This window comes from Apostichopus japonicus, chromosome 9, assembly GCF_037975245.1.
Source record: "Apostichopus japonicus isolate 1M-3 chromosome 9, ASM3797524v1, whole genome shotgun sequence".
Taxonomy (NCBI): Eukaryota; Metazoa; Echinodermata; class Holothuroidea; order Aspidochirotida; family Stichopodidae; genus Apostichopus; species Apostichopus japonicus.
The window spans coordinates 25,300,313-25,322,661 of NC_092569.1; the positions used below are offsets into that span (position 1 = coordinate 25,300,313).

Sequence of the window (22,349 nt, forward strand, 5' to 3'; positions counted from 1 at the left end):
TCGATTATGTAAAAAATGGGGAAAAAAGTGATGCGATGTGAAGGATCAGCAGTCAGCAGTCAGCAACACCAAGCGTAACCGCCCGCCCCCCCCCCCGGGGAAAACGGTTTTCCGTGCTCCCTTTGCTTGGTGCCCCAAATGAAATTTCTCATTGTCAAATGCAGTAGGCAGGAAGATGCACAACTCCTTACGTCTTGATTTTAATAAGATGATCACTAAGTTCTGGAAACAACAAAGGTTCTGAGGCTTTTATCTCTTGAGACCCATCAGGAGTCTTATGGCGGCTCCCTTAATTGACCGTACTCAAATTACTATTATTCTGCGCCCCCTCCCCCAAAGTGGCTCTCATATTTGTGTTCCCCCAATCCCAAATGTCTTGTAACACCATTAATATGGACTGGTGGGTCTGGTAGGGATGGAGTGTGTGGCTTAAGAGGGTGTTATGCTGCAAGAAACTGGAACACTATTATTTAAACTAGTTAAATTAAAAGTAATGGTCATTAAGTGTCTGATTAGTGAACCTTTTTTTTTTGGTTTTATTTGCCATCTCATTTTCAAAGTGATTTGTCTCAACAAATTAATGCAAACAAAGTAAAGAATCAATGAACAAGCGTAATGAAGGACCGTTACGTAATATAAACAGACTAATACATATAGCCAATTAGCTGAGTAATATGTATTCAGTCTTGGCCTAACGTAACAAGTTCAGTACAATAATCGACAAAATTTGGACGAACTGAACTAATGACGCAATATGATGACACTGCGTCAATAACGCAAAACGAATGCATCGCGTTAATAACGCAATCTTACGTCTTTTAACTTAGATTATAGTCACACAGCCTACGTCAGAAAGATTAATCCTCTTCAATAGAGAGAACTCAATTCCCCAAATATTCAGATTTGTTTCTGGGACAGGTTATAAGATGAACACAGGGCTGTACATAGACTGTGTTGACAGTAAAGCCAACCTTGTCCTCATATATTTTACGTTAAAGCTTCGATTCAACTAAATTCGTCACAAAGATTACGGTAAGTAGTGACAGATCATTCGTCTAATTAACTTGAAACTCATTTCGTATTAGATGAAGAAATGCTAAGAAAGCGTGACCTGTCAAACTGCTGTCTCAATGATAATAACTACGGGCTTAGTTATGTCACTTACACAACGTTCATGCTCTTAAAAAGAAAAAGAAGAAAAAAAAAAGATAGTCAAGTCGGATATGTTTTTCAATGATCTACGTACAATTACTTTTTCAAAGGTCGTATATACATTAAATTCGCCTTTAGTTGCAAACACTTTCCGGAGACCCTCAGTTAACGTGAGCTCTCTGTGCGTCACTTAGTTACGTGCGTTAAAATAATGGAAATATCTCTCTTGTAAGACACAGAGCTTGATTGGTTGCGCCTCACGCGAGCCTTAACTGATAGAAAACAACAGTCCCTGGTGTTTGCTACTTAACTGACACAGCTACACTACTATTAGAAAATCTACATTTGGACTTCCACCGTATCTGAAAGAAGACTCAAACATTTATACATGCCCCGCAGTGGTTACAAGAAAAGCCACCAGCGGCGTAAACAAATAAAGTCGGCTATACACAGTGAATTTTCGTAAGACTTAGTTTAAAGGGTGTGAAGACTCGCGCAAAAAGAAACGTCTAACGCCGGTAATCTGACCTAGTTTCGAATGAGGTGTAACAGAAGTGTTCGACACCACAATCGATCCCAGAAAATACTCACATAGCTTGCTACCGTCGGTAATTATACACTAGTGTACAGTCAGTACATAACAGCTGCGGTCAATACCCACAACACATTGTAGACACGATACAGCGATGGACATCTCAGGTCCAGCTAAAGACAACAAGGTATCACGTTTCATTACTGTCTGCATTTTGTAGCAACAAGAGAAAAACTTCACTTGCAAGCAACGGATAGTCAACTTTTTAAAGATGGCGGCACGCCGTTTGAGGAGAGTCTTCAATGCTTTTAAGACTTTGACCTGTCTTGAGGTCTCATTAATTTTGACCTCTACAGAAAGCAATACCGTTCTTGCTATCACTGAATTGCACCAACACACTTTTTATAAAGTTCATCAAATATTGAATATTTGGAAGTTCTCAATTCACAAGGTTTTTAGACTTTTGCCATTGGTAACCTCAAATGATATTAGAACTATATATACGAAATAACCAAAAGGGCATTGCACTTACTACGGAAATGCACACATGAAGTTTATCCACGCTTTACCTTTAAAATTATTGCGTAAACAAGTTTTAACACTTTTTCTTATGGTAACCTCGAAGGACTTTTGGCATCAATGGAAACAACAACGATCTTAAAGGGATCCACTTACCGCGTATAAAGCTCACATATCACATATAGGTTTTAATTATGAAATTATCGAGTTTACACGGTTTTCAGACATTGACCCCCGCAAAATGATAACGTTCTTGTGCTGTTTACGGTAGATCTTGCCATGTATTTAGTTCATCTAAACATTTCTTTTGAAGTTAAAGTGTTCACCAGTTTTACAGACTTTTCACCCTAGATAACCTTTGATCGCCATGGAAAACAAACAGGTTTTCAAGTATTCACTAAGCTGTATCCACATTCTAAGTATGAAATTAAACCACTATGTGATGTACAGAGTTTACTAGCCAATGTGACACAACCACACATAGTAACAATTCTAATGACAAAAAATGTATTTTCCTTACTTAAATTAGTGCTCAAAGCGAGAACTACTTATTGCCCAACTTTTGTTCTTCAATTACCATAGCAACCAGATACATGTTGTATGTATTTGTATACTTAATCATGCACAGAACTATTGGCAATGAACATAGCCTGCACGTAAAAGATGACAAAAAGGTTGTGCTAAGTGATGATATTTCTTAGGCCATAAACGTTAAGAAAAAAGTGAATGCGTTTTGGTCTTAATTTTGTTCAGGATAGTCACCATTTCAATTGTTAAAGTCTGGAATGCTACTTAAATGAGGACTTGCAGATTTCTCTGACCAAGCTGGACTGGAATTCTAACTTATTGCCGTATTCAATGAAATCCTTGCAACTCAGAATTTTAGAAAAAGGAAAAACATATGATAGCAATGAACAAGTTCTAAATCGGTATCTGAATGTATGCACACAAATTGCACAAATGAAAAGTGAAGAAAAATGGGAAAAAAAAAGTACTCACTTCCAAGTAAAATGTGCATAAATATTTAATGATAGTACTGCAGAATTTAAGCAAAGAATGTTAAAATGAGAAGTATTTATGTAGGCCTATTATATTAAAAACAAACGTCATGCAAAATGTGTAGAGAGTTTCTGCACTGATATGTTAACATTAAGTGAGTCCCTGGACACTGAGCACATTTGTATAATTCATTTTTCAACAATATTAAACATACAATCGTCGTAGAAAAGGATTAAAACTGGATCCGAAATTAAGAGTTGATAAAATAAACACAATCACATAATCGTATTACATTACACAAACGTACATAAAAATATACAAAAGTACACAACTCACAATTAAAACAGGAAAAGAAACTGCAACATTTTACTTTATACACAGCTGGTTGTTACTGACAAAAGTGTTTTTCTTCCAACATTGAAATATTCAATTAGAGATTATTACTTTACAATGCTTCACTGGAATAATGTAATAATATATCACATTTCAGTCGGTTCTTACGTTAATGCAGTTAAGTGATGCTACACATGCGCTCAAACAGAGCCTATATATATATTACCGGTTTCGAACCTCTGGACATACAATCATCGTCCATAGCCTAGTGGTTAGGGTGTCCGCGTACAGAGCGGAAGGCCCGTGGTTCGAATCCCGGTGGAGGCTGAAAGTTTTTTCACTGTTCTTGATTTTCCGACGCATTACGATTTTCATTTATATATATATATATATATATATATATATATATATATATATATATATATATATATATATATATATATATGGTCAATTCCATGATAAGGTCAACATCATACCAATAAATTTAAAGTCATTGTCCATTAAATTGTACAAGTTTCCAATAAATAGAATACTTGTACTTACTAAAAATATTTTTTCAACCTCGAAAAATCATTTGTTTGATTATGGGGTCGGTAATAACAAATGGTTCCCGTAGTAACTAAATTATGAAAAATAGAGTGAAATTTCATTTTGAGCAGATTTGTACATAGAATTAATAGGTATCATCAGATTTTTGGACTAATTATATTTGCTATAGCATAGTGCTCACTTAATAGCTTCAATTTTTTTTCGACATCAAGGCATTAGACAACAGTGGAGGATTGAAAACACCCTCGATTTACTGTCACGCGAGTCACAAAATTGATTGTTTGTTTTTCTCCTTGCCTGCACATATATATATATATATATATATATATATATATATATATATATATATATATATATATATAGATATATATATATATATATATTTATATATATATATATGTATGTATATATATATTTACGGGAAATATGTAATGTAATGTTACAAACACGTTGTACTGCTTTCCGGATAACCTACACGTCTCCAGCGACTGTTGAAGCTTCCGAGGACTTCTCGCAACAAGTGTTAAGTAAATCCACTACCAGGTTCACCACACCTTTGCAGCTGTCTTTGACAATGTCTTCAGTTTTAAGAGTAGCAAATTCCGAATCAGAATCAACTTTTATGGTATATGTCTCCCCTATATCGCAACGTTCGGCACTGTGCTTACGCCAGTTTTCTAAATTATGAATTGCCCACAGCCACATATTTGTCTTGTCGTTCATTGGTTGAATCTATAATAAAAAAGAAAATGGACTGTCTCAGTATTGTAGTGTGCGTGCGTGCTACAGTATTGGCATTATTGGCCAAGTAAACGATACCTTCATAACTGGACGTTGAAAGTTAAAGTTTCATATAGTTTCTGTACATTTTTTGTAGTTTCACAGGCTAGTTCCGTAGCCAACTTATTCTGAGCCTGCCAAGGCGCTCACGAGCGCCCTCACTTTGTAGGTACCTACATGGCTTTACTCCCCGGTGTGTTGTCCGCCCCCCAAAAAACCCATGGACAACCGAAAATTTCTTCCTAATACTGCAAGCACTCCAAGCTCACTACAATACTGCGTAATCGCAGGCAAATGTAGTTCTAGTTTTTAATATTATTTGTTGAAGATGGATACAGAACGGTGCGTATAGTAATGAGTACTTTATCGTCGGCGGTATTCCATATCTATGGAAGGCACAATGCTTATAACATTCCTTGGAAGAGAACTTTTTCAACGATTTTGGGCTTACAGTGCGGAGCCTCATTCCCTACAAACTCAATGCCATGCTCCTTTATCTTAATATTCAGAAAAGGCTATCAAAAAATACCAAATATGAGATTGATCCAAGCGTCCCTCCAGGAGATATTTTGTTTACATTATTAATCTAAATTTGACCTCGGGAGACCTTAAATGACCTGTCACCTACACAATCAGCTTCTTTCTGGTACTCGATATAATACATCCACATTCAAAATATGGAATCTATAGGAGATCTCCTTCTTGGGATGTATGTTTTCATGGTTTTCACATTTCGACAAATAGTGACTTCAAATTATATTTCACTAGGACACAGTATGCTTCGTCTACCTTATATCGTGCATGCGTGTACTGCGCATCAAATTTGTTCACGTTTTCAATTCTGGAGATATCGTGTCTTGAAGCAAAGCGCCACAAACACATACACACACGCCCACACAAACATTCCCCATCTTTAGTTACGGATATCACCGAAGAAATAACATCAAGTATTGTTTTGTTATTGAAAAACTCTGTTTAAAACTCCAAATACTATTACCTATATGTTTTAATGTTCTACTGCAGTTGAATTTTACTAAGAATACCTTTACTTAAAAATGACATCCGAGTTTTTAAATTAGTATTAAAGTACCTCAGCGATCTTCTCCAGTAGGTATTCAGGCAATTTGACTTTCTTTTTTGCCCATGACGTCACTTCCTTAGTACACCTTTCCTTATCGAGATTCCCTGTTTTGCCATCAAATACTACTTGGAACAACGAAAATCGAGGTGGATTGTCCATCACGAGGTCCTGTCAATATAGAGTTAAAAAAATAGAAAGCATGTAATACGCATGCTCAACAGTAGAATCCATCCCTCCCTCCCTCCCTCCCTCCCTCCCTCCCTCCCTCCCTCCCTCCCTCCCTCCCTCCCTCCCTCCCTCCCTCCCTCCCTCCCTCCCTCCCTCCCTCCCTCCCTCCCTCCCTCCCTCCCTCCCTCCCTCCCTCCCTCCCTCCCTCCCTCCCTCCCTCCCTCCCTCCCTCCCTCCCTCCCTCCCTCCCTCCCTCCCTCCCTCCCTCCCTCCCTCCCTCCCTCCCTCCCTCCCTCCCTCCCTCCCTCCCTCCCTCCCTCCCTCCCTCCCTCCCTCCCTCCCTCCCTCCCTCCCTCCCTCCCTCCCTCCCTCCCTCCCTCCCTCCCTCCCTCCCTCCCTCCCTCCCTCCCTCCCTCCCTCCCTCCCTCCCTCCCTCCCTCCCTCCCTCCCTCCCTCCCTCCCTCCCTCCCTCCCTCCCTCCCTCCCTCCATCCATCCATGCATCCATGCATCCATCCATCAATATATATATATATCATTCCTCAGATACATCACAAAACACGAATGACATAGCTTAAGATGTGCTTCGCAAAGGGTTAAGGACACATAGTGTTGAACGTCGGTAAATGATGCTCTGCGGCTGCGGTTGTGTTATTACTAAAACTTATAAAACAATGGAATAACATCGACGTTATTATCATTCTTAAAGGAATATTACAGAGGTTTAACATATTCCAAAGTTGAATATCTTGATATAACATTTCATTTCGTTTCGTTTGATTTCGTTTTGTTTCATTTCATTTCATTTCGTTTCGTTTCGTTTCGCAATTTGTGAACTACAAATCCCAAATAGTACTTCGAACGCTAACTACTGAATATCTTGCGAACGTTAATTTTACCATGTGTTGCATCAAACGTATGGAGGTTATTGGCTGGGTAACGAAGTTGTATGGTTCTGCTCCCGTTATGATTAATGCAAACATGATTTTAATATTTTATATGATGGGGATTGTAAGAAAGACTGAGTACATACCTTTTAATATGTTTCTTTTGCAAATCACTTATCTTACTTTTGCTCAGTAACTGAAATCAGCCTTACCTGGCATGCTGAAATGCACTTATCTAGAAGTCCCTTTGCCTGCTCTACAACATCAAGGAATTTTCCCTTATACTCTTCTCCCCACTCATTGTTTTCTCTACTTCGACGGAGTTCCAGTTCATACTTCATACGGCATTCGCGTAACTGTCTCAGCTTGTCCACAACTGTTTGGAGTCTCTCGTTTTCGATGGTTTGTGTAATGTTAATGTCATAGTTGACTACTCTGTCAACTGCTGTTCGAATAAAGTTTTTCTTCGTTGTCAAGTTAGGGACAACTTTCGAATCATCATCAAGTTCAACGGTGAACTGAGTGTGCAATGGTTTTCCAACGCTGCAAACCCTCTTAACATCCTGTAGTGTTTCAGGGATGCTGATGTCGTTGAAGAAGTTTGTTTGCAGTTCTTGCAGCGATAATATGTACCTATAACACGCCTCTAGGCTGTTCTTTTGAATTGCCCGCTTTAGTAGTTCCGCAGATTCACCTCCAGTGATAAACTTTGCCTTAGCCAAATAAACATCTGCATATAATTCATCCGAGAGGATGCTTGAATTTCTAGCATCTAACTCTTCTGCCATTTGGATGGCAGTTGCCCATGCTTTGCAATCACTTTCATTTGACTGAATTCCAGTTTTCACATAACACTTCCCTCGACCAAAAATTACCTCGACTGGTGGGGGTTTATACAAATTGTCATATTGTGTTCGTGCTTCATCAATTTTCCCTAGCAACAGATTTGCGTTCGCAAGCTTAAGTTGTGCTTGACAAGTCACGTTTGAATCTCCACCACTTTGTTTGCTATAGTTCTCTAAAGTAGTAAGACATCGATGGTTAGTCTTATCGAGAGAGGAAGGCGGGACTGTCATGATATGATCGCCATCAGTTGTAAAGCCCACGGCAAGTTGAATGATCCTGTGACAGAAAGTAATATGTTGAATAGGCTTAAAGATCTTAAGCTTAATAGCTGATTTAAGAGCTTTGTACTCGCTCCATTTTTGATGAGGATTGTCTTTAAAATCACTCATAAACAGATCGTCGTATATCTTACGTGCTTCTTGAACTTTACCCAAGTTTGCCTGCATTTCACCAATTTCTACCAAAGCAGGATAATGACAACAATCTAACTTTTGTGCTCTCTTAAAACATTTCAGTGCCTTTCGATAAAACACGAAACGATTCTCCATCGGGGCTTTTTCATATGATTGAGAACGGTAGAGAAAACCTAACTGAGCATGAACCTCTGCAAGGTTTACGTCTTTGATCAGTTCCTTCAACATATTTTTTGCTTTTGGAAATGGGGCATTTAGCTTATAGAATTTAGCTGCTAAAATACGGATTTTGCTATTTGTAGGATCCGAATGTAAAGCCTTTTCAATTTCACGTTCTGCTTGTTCACGAGAATCACTGTTCAAGTTAAACAATACTTGACCATAATATGCTCTTGCAAGATGGTATTGTGAATCGATCGTTAACACTTGCTCCAAGTTATCTTTTTCCTTCTCAAAAAGATCCCTAATATCTTCAGGTAAAGGACAACTCCAACCTCTAACTCCACGCTGTTGACGGGCCTCCCTTCCAATCATCAGTGCTAAACCAAATAACCATTGGGGTTTTTCAGGGAAATCACGTAGTGCATCTTCATACAAACTTATGGCTTTTTTTTATGGAACGCGAAAAGGACCACAACATATGATGATGTTAATGATGATCTAATTTTATACGATCATGTACTGAAAACTTATGATCATGTACTAAAAATACACGATCATGTACTAAAAATTTACGATCATGTACCAAACATATACGATCATGTACTAAAAGTGTACCATCATGTACTAAAAGTATACGATCATGTACTACAATCGTACGATGTACATCAAAACAAATACGATCATGTACTGATAAAGTGATGTTCAAAAAAAGTGGCGTCTGCATACGCGTATGTATATTCATATGTGGCGTCTGCATACGCGTATGAATATTCAGTATAAACTTATTAAGAACCACTAGGGGCGGGGCTTCGATATCAACTTTGATATTCCTAGGGGTACGGTACTTTGTAATCAACGGGTACCGGTAGCATACTATATTATTAATTTGAAGTGTGTGATATTCACTGAGGATTGGCTGTAATAATACTTAATAGCTATGTGTATGAATATTTAGCAGACCGCGAAAATTGTTTTGGCATTTGAACGTACGTACGTTTGGAACGTATACTACATGTGCGTACGAATGTACACTAAGTAACAAATAGTATTAAAGGCAAAGCACATTAAAGCAGCAATTTGCGTTGATTCTCGAGATTTTCCAATACTAGGATACTATACCAATGACGTAAACTAAGCTTACTGTAAAGTTTCAACTCAAACTATTCCCGAAGTGCAAAAATATGACATTTTCTGGTTTTCGTATTTTGAAACTTTGACTTCGATAGACTCCTCCCAATCATGCAACCTTGTGAATATGTATAACGGAAAAGGTACTTTGAATAGCAAGGTAAACAGTAAACAAAAATCAGCTGAGGAGATACATATTGCGCGAAGGGACAGTTACGGCATATCTCATTGCATACGATGCCCTAAAAACCCAAGAAAATTCGTCGCTCCGTGAAAATAAAACCTGCTTTGTAGCAAGGATACATAAGAGAGAAAGTCATTGAACCAGCAAGAACTCGATCGGTACGTAACATTCTCTAGAACGATATTGTATCACTCTACTCGGTGTTACATAGGGTAGTTACTGTAGTACAATCAGACCTATTAGTGTGTGACTTACACTGGTTAGGCCTGAATAACGTTATGTACACGCTGTGAATTGTGCACTAAAAGCAATGTAGCTATGATGAGTGTAGCGCAATGGAGGCCGTTAGTTTCCGGATCCGTTAGTTTCCTCCCTTGAAAAACGTTAGCTTCCTCCTCTAACAACATGGGAGAAAATAACGTTTTTCAGGAGAGCAAAGTAACGTTTCCCATAAGGGAATGCAATAAGGCATACTGGCTAGGCCATGTGGAGATTTAGGTAGTGCTTTGTAGCAAGTGCTTTGCAAAACTGTAGTAATTGCAATTGATGATTTAGGCGAGTTTTATGATTATGTGTGTGTAGTAAGTAACCTTTTTTTTTAAGTTTCATTCAACAAGCACATTAGTTTCCTAACCTGATTGCCATACTTTACTACCTTGATGTTGGGGAGGAAAGTAACGTTTTTAGGAGAGGAAACTAACATTTTCAGGGGAGGAACTAACAGGTCGGGAAACTGAAACCTAGGGCAACATGCAATGTCTGCTGTTCTATAAATGTTATAGTAAAGTGTACAACCATTCCATGAAAGTGATATATAGCATGTAGTCATATGTCACCAGTAAATGAGAGCAATAAATTTTAGCAGCTGATCCAAAGACACGTTTATAATTTGTAACCTTTTGCTACCTTCTTAGCAACCATCTGGTGAGGAAACACCATGGAGGGCTGGCAAAAGTAGAGGACGGAGAGGTTACCTCAGGTATAACACCAGACAAAGGGACAACCCGGCTAACAGCAGCTGCAGCTAGGAGGCAGGTAGAAGAACACCAACAGGAGCGAATGGGAAATATAAGGGTACGTTTCAATATGCATAATTGTGGGATTTGGTGCAAAGTAACAGCTGGTAATTCTTTAAACATTAAACTCAGTGTACAGGACATATCCAGGATTTTCTAACCCGGGGGGCGCGAATGACTATCTAAGCGGAGCGCCACCATCGGTTGGCGCGCAGCGTACAAGAAAATTTCTGGTTTTGACACCCCCCAGATCACCGGAAATGGCACATATCGGGCTTGAAAATGACCAACTAGATGTTCACTTTTGCCTGAGTAAACCAAGTATTTTCCCAATATTATTTATCCATCCATAACCTTCTTGAAGATTTTCACCAGTCACACATCATGTTCGACCTCATCGCATCTCCTGTGGATCATTGCTTTTGTAGGTGATTCTACGTCGCGGCCCACAATACCCGTCAGCCCTACTTTTCAAGGTTTTAAGCCCATTATTCGTTCAGAATTTGAAAATTCACACTTCTTGTGAAATAAATTCACTTTAAAACATACCAATGTTGCACAAAATTTCATCTATGGACAGCCAATACAGAAAAACCTCCTTCAACCCCTACAGACCGGTCAAAATTGCACGAGAAGAGGGAAGAATGTGTTAGGAATGTTGGTCAGGGAAATTTCGAAAAATCAGACACAGTTAATTTTTTGGTGCATGGGCACATATCATTCTTGGATAATGGTGTGGACGCGTGTCTGTTCTCTGATATTATCTAAGCGGAGCGCGACCATGGGTTCGCGCGTAGCGTACAAGAAAATTTTGGCAAATATACCTCCCAGATCACCGGAAATAACACTTCTCAGACCCAATGATGCTCCCAAACCTCCTTAAGTTTTAGATCTAATGGCTTAGAAATTTAGTTTGGGGAAATACTGGCCATCTGCAGAAAAAAATCAGGGGACAAATAATCCAAGTATACTTTTGTATACGATGGGTCTGGTTTCGTAACTCATCGGGAAGCGATTAGAGGGGTGGGCGTACGGTTGTGGGGCGCGTGTTTTCATGCAGGTGGGAACAATCTCAAGAAGTGATGTGTGCGTCCACCCCCCCCCCCCCCCCCGCCGGCAATGATACACCTTTGGATCCGCTACATGATATTCATAATTCTCAAATCGCATGCGAAATTTTTATTTTTTATTTTTAGATTCATCGTATGAGTTACGGTTCTAGGGGTGGGGTAACGATTAGCATTCAGTTCGCGTTGTACAACATTTTATCTCTGCATGACAGTGTTGCATCGAAGGACATAAATTATGTCTAGTGCGCAGTTTGCATATAGATCCTGGGCTAATACCAAAATGCGTCATGTTTCCCGACGACTCGGTCGAGTTCAAGACCAGCCACAGTTGCTTTCATAGCACACTTTTATAAGTTCTCTTCTGTTCCCTCCTTTTTCTCTTTCTTATTTTTCTTTCCCTTCCTTCCATCCTCTTCTTCCTCCTCTTTTTTCCCCTCTTTTTCCCTTCTTCTTCTCTTTTTTTTCTCTCCATTTTTTCTTACTCGGGGGGCGCGCGCCCCCAACGCCCCCCCCCCGGATACGCGCCAGGTGTAATAACAGAATGGCCTGCTCAATTATAGAATACTAGCAACATAAGTAGCTGGCTAGATTGTGATACTGAAAATAGTTATTTTACAGTGACATCAATTATCAAAGGGTTATATTTGCTAATCCTTTTTGGAAGCAAAACACAGTTTGTCTGAAAGCAAGTTTTGAAAAACAGAGCACTTCGTAGTACTTGGTGTAGTTTTCAAACAATATATTTTAAGTCTATCTTCTTATATCACATGTATATTAAACACCCAAAGCGACATAATCAATCAGTGCCGTCTATCATCAAAAGCAATGATATTGTAACTTACCAAAATAAATGATACTCTTTTTTCTTCACTTTTCTTCTTAGGCAATGGTTGGTAATGTAGATGTTCAACAGCCTCGACAACTGGTAATGCAACTGCTTGAAACCCATCCGGCACTCTTTTTTGATATATGTACACACAACATCTCAAGAAGTACAAGTTGCTTGAATTCAAACTTGGTATATGTAGTCTTTATTGTTCCTAATTGATCCTTAATATTTTTCATCGAGTTCAAAGGTCATTTGAGGTCAACATTTGAAATCTGTGTAAAAACAGTATCTCAAAAAGTGTTAGTTGGTTGGACATCCAACTTGCTATGTAGATAGCACTTGGTAAGTAGATGAACCCTATTGTTTTTCATGGAGGTAAAAGGTCATTTTAGGTCAACAAATGTTCAGCTCTTGAAACCTTATAAACAATATCAAGAAGTGAAAGTTGGTTGAACTTCAAACTTGCTATATAGGTGGCCCTTGGTGAGTAGGTAATACATTTTGTTAATCATGAAGGTCATTTTGAGGACAATAGTTTATATCCCAAGAAGTGAAAGTTGGTTTCTTGGCAAATGTTGATAACACTCGGTGGGTAGATAATCCCATTGTTATGCTTACGACCATTAGTGCTAATGCCATATCTCAAGAAGAGAAGTTGGTTTACTGTTACATTTTAATAAGTAGCCCTTGGAGAGTATTTGATTGCTATTGTTTTCCATAGGTCAAAGTTATCTTGGGTCAAAGATAGCCTGTATTTCCTTGACTTTATCATTCACTTGTAATTCAGTTCTGTATTTCTTGATCAGTTGTATTCCTTGCCAAATATAGACTTGTTTCCACTATGATCTAAGATAAGTAAGATTTTAGACATGTTATTAATATTACATTTTCTTTTTGTGAAAGACGTAATCATGGTTTTCTCTATTTGTCTGTGTTCTTTGACTTAACGGTTCAGAGCTTTGAATATACACAGTTTCTTTCACTGCTGTTCTTACTTCAATCTGCAAAATCTTCCAATTTAATGTGCTAATTTATTCTGAAACATGGACATTAATAAGCTTCAATACACATAACAAGTTCAATTAACTGCTCCTTTTTTATTGATGAATGTGCTTAGATTAAGTCTGCTGATCTTTACAACAACAAAAATTTAAAACAAGGAATAGTTCTTCGAGTCCAAATCTGATTCCAAACTAGTACATGCATTATGTTTTATATCAATTGGCATGACTGATGACTTTGAGAAAAGAGGCCCCCCCCCCCACCCCTACTTCTTTTTAAATTACTGCAAAGTTGTAGGAGACATGCAGGTTTCAATCACTCCAATCTACCCCACCCCCAAATAATGTTACTTGCTGAAGCGAGGAAGATTTATAGATTTGACTTATTACAAAGTAGAACTAGGCCCCATCCTGCTCTGATGGCTTGCAACAAGCTGTGCAACATTTCCATCCCCCCCCCCCCACCAAAGAAAAAAATGATATCACTTGCTGATGCAAGGAAGACTAATAGATTAGACTCATTACAAAGTAGAGCTTGGTCCCATCCTGCTCTGATGACTTGCAAGATGCTATAAAAGAAGCTGATGGAGGTTGGCTCGGGCGAATTGTACCAGAGATGTGCCTTGGATCATCCTCGGCAAGAACAACACCTCCTAGTTGAGAATTGACATCATCAAGCCTCCGTCTAAATATGTCCTTCATCAGTTGCGGAATGTGCTTGTTACTATTCTTTTCCATAACAGGAACACAGGTCCATCTGCCTGCAGACTTTGAGAATTTCTTGTAAACCTGAAAGTAGAATCACAAAAATAAACTATCAGGGAGGAAAGTAATGTTTCTCAGGGGAGAAATTCAAGCAAGAAGACATTTGGCTAGGCTACGTAGAAAGAGTTAGGTACTGAAGTAACTGTAATTTTAGATTTAGGAGAGAAAATAACGATTTCAATGAAAGAAACACTTTTCATGGGAGGCAAATTGGCTAGGCTGTATGGGAAGAGATATTTGTAGTAAAGGTAGAGAGGAAAAGAAATTCCTACAGTTATTGCACTTAGGACCTAGGCCTACTAAATTTATTCTTTCCACATAGCCTAGCCAATATGCTTTCATCAACTTCGTCCCTGGCAAAATGATAATTTCCTCCCCATGATTTAGGAGGTAAGAAACGTTTTTAGGGGAGGAAACTAACGTTATTTAGGGCAGGAAACTAACGGGAACCGCCTGAACATAGGCCTCATGATTTAGGCTACAGCATACGAAATCACTGCCATCATTCATAGCCCATGCCTTGTAAAGTCTAGTGTAAAGTATCTATGCGTGAACGTGAGTTAGCACTGTATCAAGAACATAGACTTGTTGCAATTTGATAAGACTATGACTGTGAAGAAAGAGTAAGAAAAGTAAGAGCGTTTAGCCTTACTGGCCTTGGTAGTGCTAGTAAATAGTAGGCTAAGTACCCTATACTAGAACTACAGACTTAGTATAGGCCCTACTACTGGCCTAGGCTAAACTAGACACTGTAGTAATAATAGTGGAGGCAGAGGTTCGTTCTCAGTTTCTCTCATCGATAATGAGAAGTAACGTTAAATCATGTAAACAAAAAATGTAACGTTTTTCTGTAGCATCTTGGGAATCCATTTCTTATAGCTAGTAGTACTAGTAGTATATTGTTTTATTTTAAAAATCCCGCGTAGGCTAAGTAAGGCAGGCCTATACACATACTTAAGCTAGGCTATCCCTAACATTACATGTATTATTATTTCAACGAAAGTATATGACTACGTACGTTGCGACTAACCTTCGTACCAGGGAGCAAAATAATAGCGACCCCGTGTATTCATCCAATATAAGCACCGCCCCATATATGAATATTCATACGCGTATTCAAACGACAAAAATGGATATTCATACGCCACTTTTTTGTAACTTCCGCTTTTTCATCATCATCACAAGTTTTCAGTACATGATCGTATATGTTTTGATGTACATCTTACGTTTTTAGTACATCATCGTATATGTTTTGATGTACATCTTAGTTTTTTAGTACATCATCGTATATGTTTTGATGTACATCTTAGTTTTTTAGTACATCATCGTATGTGTTTTGATGTACATCTTAGTTTTTTAGTACATCATCGTATATGTTTAGTACATGATCGTAAGTTTTTAGTACATGATCGTATAAAATTAGATCATCATTTACATCATCATATGTTGTGGTCCTTTTCGCGTTCCATATTTTTTCTCCATCTTGGCCCTAACCGTGAAAGTATATATGCATGAACAATAGTCACGTAAGCGACGTACTGAGGGAATTGTGTTTTCTTTTCTTCCAACTCCTTCAACGTTGCCTCAACCGACGAATCAGGTCGTAACCACATGCGAAATGTGTTAATAACTACGCCGTATCCAGTTATCGCTTCTTCCGACTCGCCTGAAGTGACCATGTCCTCGGCTTGCTGTAAGAAATCTAGAGCCTTGGTAGGACTGTCTCGCGACCGATTAAATAGAGTTCCTTTCCCGTCTAGGTACTCGAGAGCGGCTCGATAGATATTCACCTCGATTGGCATCTCCCTTTCAGCATTTTCATCTTGGTCAATGTGAAGTTTCAGTTTCGCATGGTCAAGGTCGGAGATATCCTGGAGACCCCAGTCTGGGTGTTGCGGACTTGGATTTTTCTTCCACCATTCTGGATCATCCATTGCACTTTTGTCTCGAGTACACTGAAAATTAAAATATATACTGGTAATTATTTCCAAATGTTACCACACACTTAGGAAGGGTCACTGGCCAGAATGGCCACTAAATAATTGGCAACAAGGATGCCAGGAATGCAGTTTCCGCAGTGCCTAAATGTTCTCATTCGCTTATCGTTAGCATCATAGAATTTTGATTTGGTGAAAGTGCACTGCAGTTTATAGGAAGCACTTCTGGATTAAATGTTCGCGGGCATTTGAGGTCATAAGAAGGCATTTTTGAAATTCACATTAAATTCACATTACCACTCCTCTCTCAATATTTGATTAATTTACCCCAGGTTGCGCACAGTGAATGTTGTGATTACAATAAGTAAACCTTGTTAGGGAATGCGGTTATCTTTTCTGAAGCGGTCGTTTTGAAGCTTTACTATTTTCTCTCTTATTGCTTTATTACTCTCTTAATGCACTGGAAACATATTTCATCAAATTCCCGCTTTATTCGTTCCCTCTTTCGATTGCATATATTATTATCGTTATTCAACGTTATTAAATGATTAATTTGAATGTTTGCCTCCTTTGAAGACTTGTGGCAAGTTTGTAATACCCATGCCCTGCTCTAAAACACTCAGGACAGTACATTGATATAGTGTGCAAGAAGGTTTTCACCATACTTATCGCCCTATAGGCTTCTCCAAAGCGTACCTCAGGATAGTTTACCAATCTCACTTTCATTTCAGGGTATTAGCTGTATCATTCGGGCACGTAAACAATCACAAAGGTTGTATACAACATGTATTTAGTTACGTTTTAAAATATGCTCAGAACTTCAGAGCAGGGATCTGTTCAGACTAGTGTCTTTTGGATATTTTATCAGAAAACAAAATGTCACATGAGCTAACATGGTTTATAAAGAGTGTGATACTTGACATACCAAGAATATGTCCCTCCATACATTCTGTGTCCGAGATGCCTTACGGAGACTGGGATTTCTAGTTTGGGAACTGTTATAACACAACATACCATAACATAACAACATAACATTCATTAACTGAAGAACACAATAAAGTTTGCCTAGCTAGATGAGGTGGTTTAAGGCAACGACCTTGCCATGTTCTATGTGAGTTGCGAGGAATGGGTGGAGGAGATAAAGAGCAATACTTAGTGGACACTTGTGTAAGATATTGTGCAAAGAGATTTGTGTCTACTTTCTTTTTCTGTAACAATAGGAAATGTTGCATTTTCTAGAAGGGTGGCAACTGGCTGAAGAGTATTACAAATGTTTCGAGTGTTAGGTTTTCCGATTGTTGAGGACAAGTGTACCATATGTATTTGGTAGTAGGCACTAATCATTTGTTAGAGTGAAAGTTCGTCAGGAAAAATCATCAGCACGTTAAAGTCTAACATATCAACATATCAACATATTAACGTCGATTGGGACATGTTGATGTTCACTTGTAACAACCCAGATAATGTATAGGCTACACGTATACTTAACTGCAATCGCCAATTTCTTGTTCAGCATAAATCATAAGATCGTCAGAATTGTCCAAAAATATGCTAGGAACTCTGAAATGTATATCTCTCAACCTCTCGCGGTTAACGTTAATCCGTAATTGACGGGAATTCTCATACTAAGAATAGCCAATTGCGTCTCAAGTTAAATATTATCCTTTCAGTTTGCTTTCTGTCATCGCCAGGACGCGAACTGAGCCAAATTATCAAAATCCTATCTCTATAGCATTTTCGACTTTTTTAAGTTAAATTTCAATTCTCCGTTTGATTCGGTAAATTAAAAAAAATCATCCAATTATAAAGAAATACATAGACTTTTTATAGACAAAGTGTGCACGATACATTTATTTATGAGGATAGAGCACACAGGATTTAGCGCGTAACCAGGGGGCAATGGGCGGATCCCCCTCCCCATATTTTCAGCAGTGTGGATATTGGAATATCTTATTCCCATTTATGACTAAAAATATATTTCATAGGCATAGCTGTATATTTAGGCCTTTTGTCACCCACACTTGTGAAAATGTATCTACGCCGGCAGACAACACAGAATCACCATATCGAAAAAGGAATGAAAATCTACAAATTCCTATGCTACGTATACAGGGGCAGAAATCGTACAAACATGTTTTTGGCCTTTCTTCACTCGATTTGGCCGGTAAATTCTCTAAATTTAACCGATTGTGTTACACAAACTGGCAACCCTGTTAGAAGCTGTAAACTTCAAGTTGGTATCATACTGTGTCACCACAATATTGTTTGTTTTGTAGTTGTTGCTACGGAAGTACCACGGATTTGAATAGCTAGACCACCCTAGAAGTAGCTTCTATTTTGAGTAACGTTTTACATACTTGAATAATTTCTACCCATCGAATCAAAATTAGGCTAAACATATCCAGTAATTTGAACATTTAAATATAATTTCACATGGCTGAAATCATCGCTTATTGGATACTATTATTAAACATTCATATTACCGTTACCATGCCGTTTCAAGTGTTTGTGATTGGGGCATATTGGAAAATACCTAAAATGATCGAACTGGTCTCGAGCGAAACTTGCCTTCCACTGGTTTACCCCCTCAGCCCCCAGGTGTAAAAATCTGGTTACGCCACCTTAAAACAGATACATATATATATTAAATTAACAAATATCAACACTCGTGAAAAACTCATAATTACGGCTTAGTTTGCCGACAAAAAGGGATAATTCTGTGTTCAGTGTCAGATTCAAAAGCACAAGGATAGCATTCTGTAAATAATATACAAAGCCAGTTTATACGCATCCACATACCAGTATAAACAATGCGGTCGAGTAATATATACTGACTTCTTTCCGTAACACAAGATCCGGGGTTGGATTCCTACTTTCGTCTGATGAGTCCCAAAATGATGAAACCGGTCGTGAAATGGAAGTTGTCTGGAGCGTTGATCTGTATTCTTTAGCTAGCATACTCTGCTAAGAATATAGGAACTTTTTTTTTTTTTATAGTTTTCGGTAGAAACAAAAAAGACAAAAGCTAGACATGTTAGTTCTCAAAAGTCATATGTAAAATCCCGCAATATGACTGCAAGAAAATAATATACCTTTGTAACAGAACATTCCAGAATATCCACTTGGTTTATCAGTTCCAATTAGTAATAATTTTAATACAATGTGATGGTGCACGGTTTCCATTCAAAAGTCATTACCTGCCGAGGCTTTTAGAGTAAACTAAACACGTTGATAGTGAAAAAACACGATTATATTGTCAACACATTCATATTTTAACCTTTAGACTAGTTCATGCACTGTGAGTAAACAACACGATCATAAGTTTTGATCGACAACGCCTTGTTTAAATAGTGCGTTCGTTAAAGTTGTTGGCAACATAAATAGTTCATTTACATATATCGACGGCGATCAAATATTGGATTGAAACCGGCTTTACACCTGCGTCATTACTACTAGTTATAGCTACCATGGAACTACCCTATTGAGCAACTCCTGTATAATATCGTATGCTCTGGTTAGCTACATCATATCTTGTTGTGGTTTTTATGTTACTTATTATGGGTGTTGTGTGCTCGTAGTGGCAATTGCACATATTTACCTACATGGCTTGAACCACTGGTCAACAGGACCATGTTCAAATTTAGATTTTAACACTGGACGTATAGAAATAACCAGACGCAGTTGTAAAAATTTTCATGTTTCCACTCGTTCATTGGTGCGTTACTATTGAATGTTACATGGACCTCTGGGATTGTGGTCCATCATCATAGTGCTCGATTTATTCAGCATTTTGTCTATACTGCGCCCCAACTTATATACTGTCTTGCTACGTACTTTGTATATATTTTTTTATATTGAAGATCTTATGCAAATATTACCATAAATATCACTACAGCTTAAAAGTTGATGATATTTACTCACATGTGACAGTAACAATATGGGTTAAAACACATAGTGGCGGATTCGGAAATCAGCTTGGACAAAACTGTTGCTTCGCAATGTACTATTTGATAGGGGTATCATGTTTGCTATCAATTTAGTGTATACCACAACTTGCAACCATTGTGCGAAGTCTTGATATCTCTACTTACCGTACATTTTGGATATCTCTAAATCGAATTCTTAATATCTCGAAGTCAATTTCTGATATCTCAAATACGTTTTAAATATTAATATCTTGAAACGAATTCGAGATATCTGGAAATGAGTTCGAGATATCCGAAAATGAATTCGAGATATCTGTAATTATTGAATAAATGTTAAAATGGCTTTCCATTTGCGCGGTATTGATCGGCACAGTTATCATTTAAAGCATCGTTGTCTCTGTCTCTGGTGCTGAACTCGTTAGTTAGGTGATAATACAAGAATAACACATCTGGGTTACTTCTCTCATCTGTGAAATGACTAAAATTTTTAAGTCAATAGACAAAATATGTGAGTAAACGCTGTGTTCATCATTACCCAAGTTATTGTATATAGGTAAGACTCACAGCTACATGGAACGTAGTTTACTGGTAACTTGTCGTTACATTGAAATGAGCATATACATGAGGGTATATTAATTTATATCTACACCGTTAAAAAAATACGTCAATTATTTTGCTGTTGTTTGATGATGCAGTTTGAAATATTCAAGTGACTTCGTCATAAGTCCTATACGGATCATATGGTCCGTTGCTGACATTAGGTTATTTCATGTAATAACATTTTGCAAACATTTGCCATTTACCCTTATGAATTACTTATGAATTACGAATTGACATGTGGTAGCATTGCATCAATAATATTTACAGCAAGGGGGAGGCTGGGGGTGGGGAGGTGGCATGGTACCAGTTATATTCACAGCAGTATGCACGATGTCGCCTATTGTGTTACACTGTACTTTTGAGTGCTGAAGCACCCTTAACAGGGTACGCACTTGCACAGAGAGTTATGCTACTTATCCTCCTAGTACACTCCGGTCTTTACACCACCACGCCCCCGCCCCCATCCTCCTCCGCACGCATGTTGTGATGTCATTGAGACTGCCACTCGACTTAACATTAAGATACGAACTCACATTCAATAAACTGTTGCCTATATGCCGTTGCCTGTGTTAAAGCAGCATTTTGCGTCCTTTTCTATGATTTTTCTCAACCTCACTGATTCCACTTTGCCATAACGACATACATAACTAGCTAATCTATTTATATTTTACTTCAAATGGTGGCATAAAAGTCGAAAAAATTGCAACTTTCAACTTTGTTGTTCTCCAAGATATTTTCCGTTGGGAACCCAATAAACCTCGCCCATAATATGAATATTTAAACACTACGAACGTCATTGACAGATACGTAATATAACACCACGCTTGATTTGTGTACAGTCTATATGGCAGTTGTACCAGGGAGTTGCATAACAACTCCCTGGTACAACCAACGCGAAGTCTTGAATCTATTTTTAGCAACGGCTCATAACTAAACCTGCATCTCTGATTGGTTGAATTCAAACTAGTGGGTTTGGCGGAATTGTATGCGATTAATTTTAACTGTGAAATTTGTCGAGGACACTCTTCTCATTTATCGACATAAATCGTTAATTACTCGCTAATTAACGCTCTTGGCAGGGTGAAACTTGGATGGTATCTTAGATTGCTGTTTTATGATTGCTACATGTGAAAAAATCGATGCACATATTAAAAAAGTGGAAAAAAGCGACCCAACGCAAAATGCTGCTTTAACTAACTACGGAATTGTTTACATCATCGGCAATACACAATAGCGTAGGGCTATGTAAGGTATTTCTTCTAATTAGTAGCCTAAACATTAGTACTAACTTCCTAGCTCAATTGATACGTAACTCCGATTACATAATAACATATGTACATCCATAAATTAGACAAAATAGACAATTTGTAATAAAGTAGGTGTGGCTATATACATAGACTCCGATTGTAGGCCTATATGTTATATTACGCAGTTACAATTTAAGCAGTGCCTGGTGCAGGCATAGTACCGTAC

The 22,349-nt window shown here is 38.2% G+C and overlaps 3 protein-coding genes and 1 long non-coding RNA gene across 8 annotated transcripts in view; 1 reads left to right on the plus strand and 3 right to left on the minus strand.

The window, feature by feature from the left end:
• The window catches only part of LOC139974124 (uncharacterized), a 49,872-nt gene that overhangs the window by 26,546 nt on the left and 977 nt on the right, over positions 1–22,349 (minus strand). The gene's annotated exons all lie outside the window — the stretch shown is intronic.
• The window catches only part of LOC139974128 (uncharacterized), a 99,854-nt gene that overhangs the window by 10,348 nt on the left and 67,157 nt on the right, over positions 1–22,349 (minus strand). The gene's annotated exons all lie outside the window — the stretch shown is intronic.
• LOC139974129 (uncharacterized) overlaps positions 4,482–22,349 on the minus strand; it is a 28,256-nt gene continuing 10,388 nt past the window's right edge. Inside the window, exons 1-6 of one of the 3 annotated variants that reach the window (XM_071981069.1) lie at positions 19,150–19,290; positions 18,884–18,971; positions 15,953–16,368; positions 7,212–8,121; positions 5,955–6,113; positions 4,482–4,816 (exon numbers count right to left, since the gene is read on the minus strand). In XM_071981069.1, coding sequence (XP_071837170.1) covers positions 4,556–4,816; positions 5,955–6,113; positions 7,212–8,121; positions 15,953–16,347 — 1,725 coding nt within the window. In that variant the 5' untranslated portion in view covers positions 16,348–16,368; positions 18,884–18,971; positions 19,150–19,290 and the 3' untranslated portion in view covers positions 4,482–4,555. Of the gene's footprint in view, positions 4,817–5,954; positions 6,114–7,211; positions 8,122–15,952; positions 16,369–18,883; positions 18,972–19,149; positions 22,342–22,349 lie in introns of those variants that run through there. The other 2 variants (XM_071981070.1, XM_071981068.1) reach the window with 2 other exon arrangements.
• LOC139974131 (uncharacterized) lies at positions 9,698–15,162 on the plus strand. Its single transcript, XR_011795401.1, has 3 exons — positions 9,698–9,890; positions 10,647–10,806; positions 12,702–15,162. It is a non-coding gene; the product is annotated as an uncharacterized lncRNA (long non-coding RNA).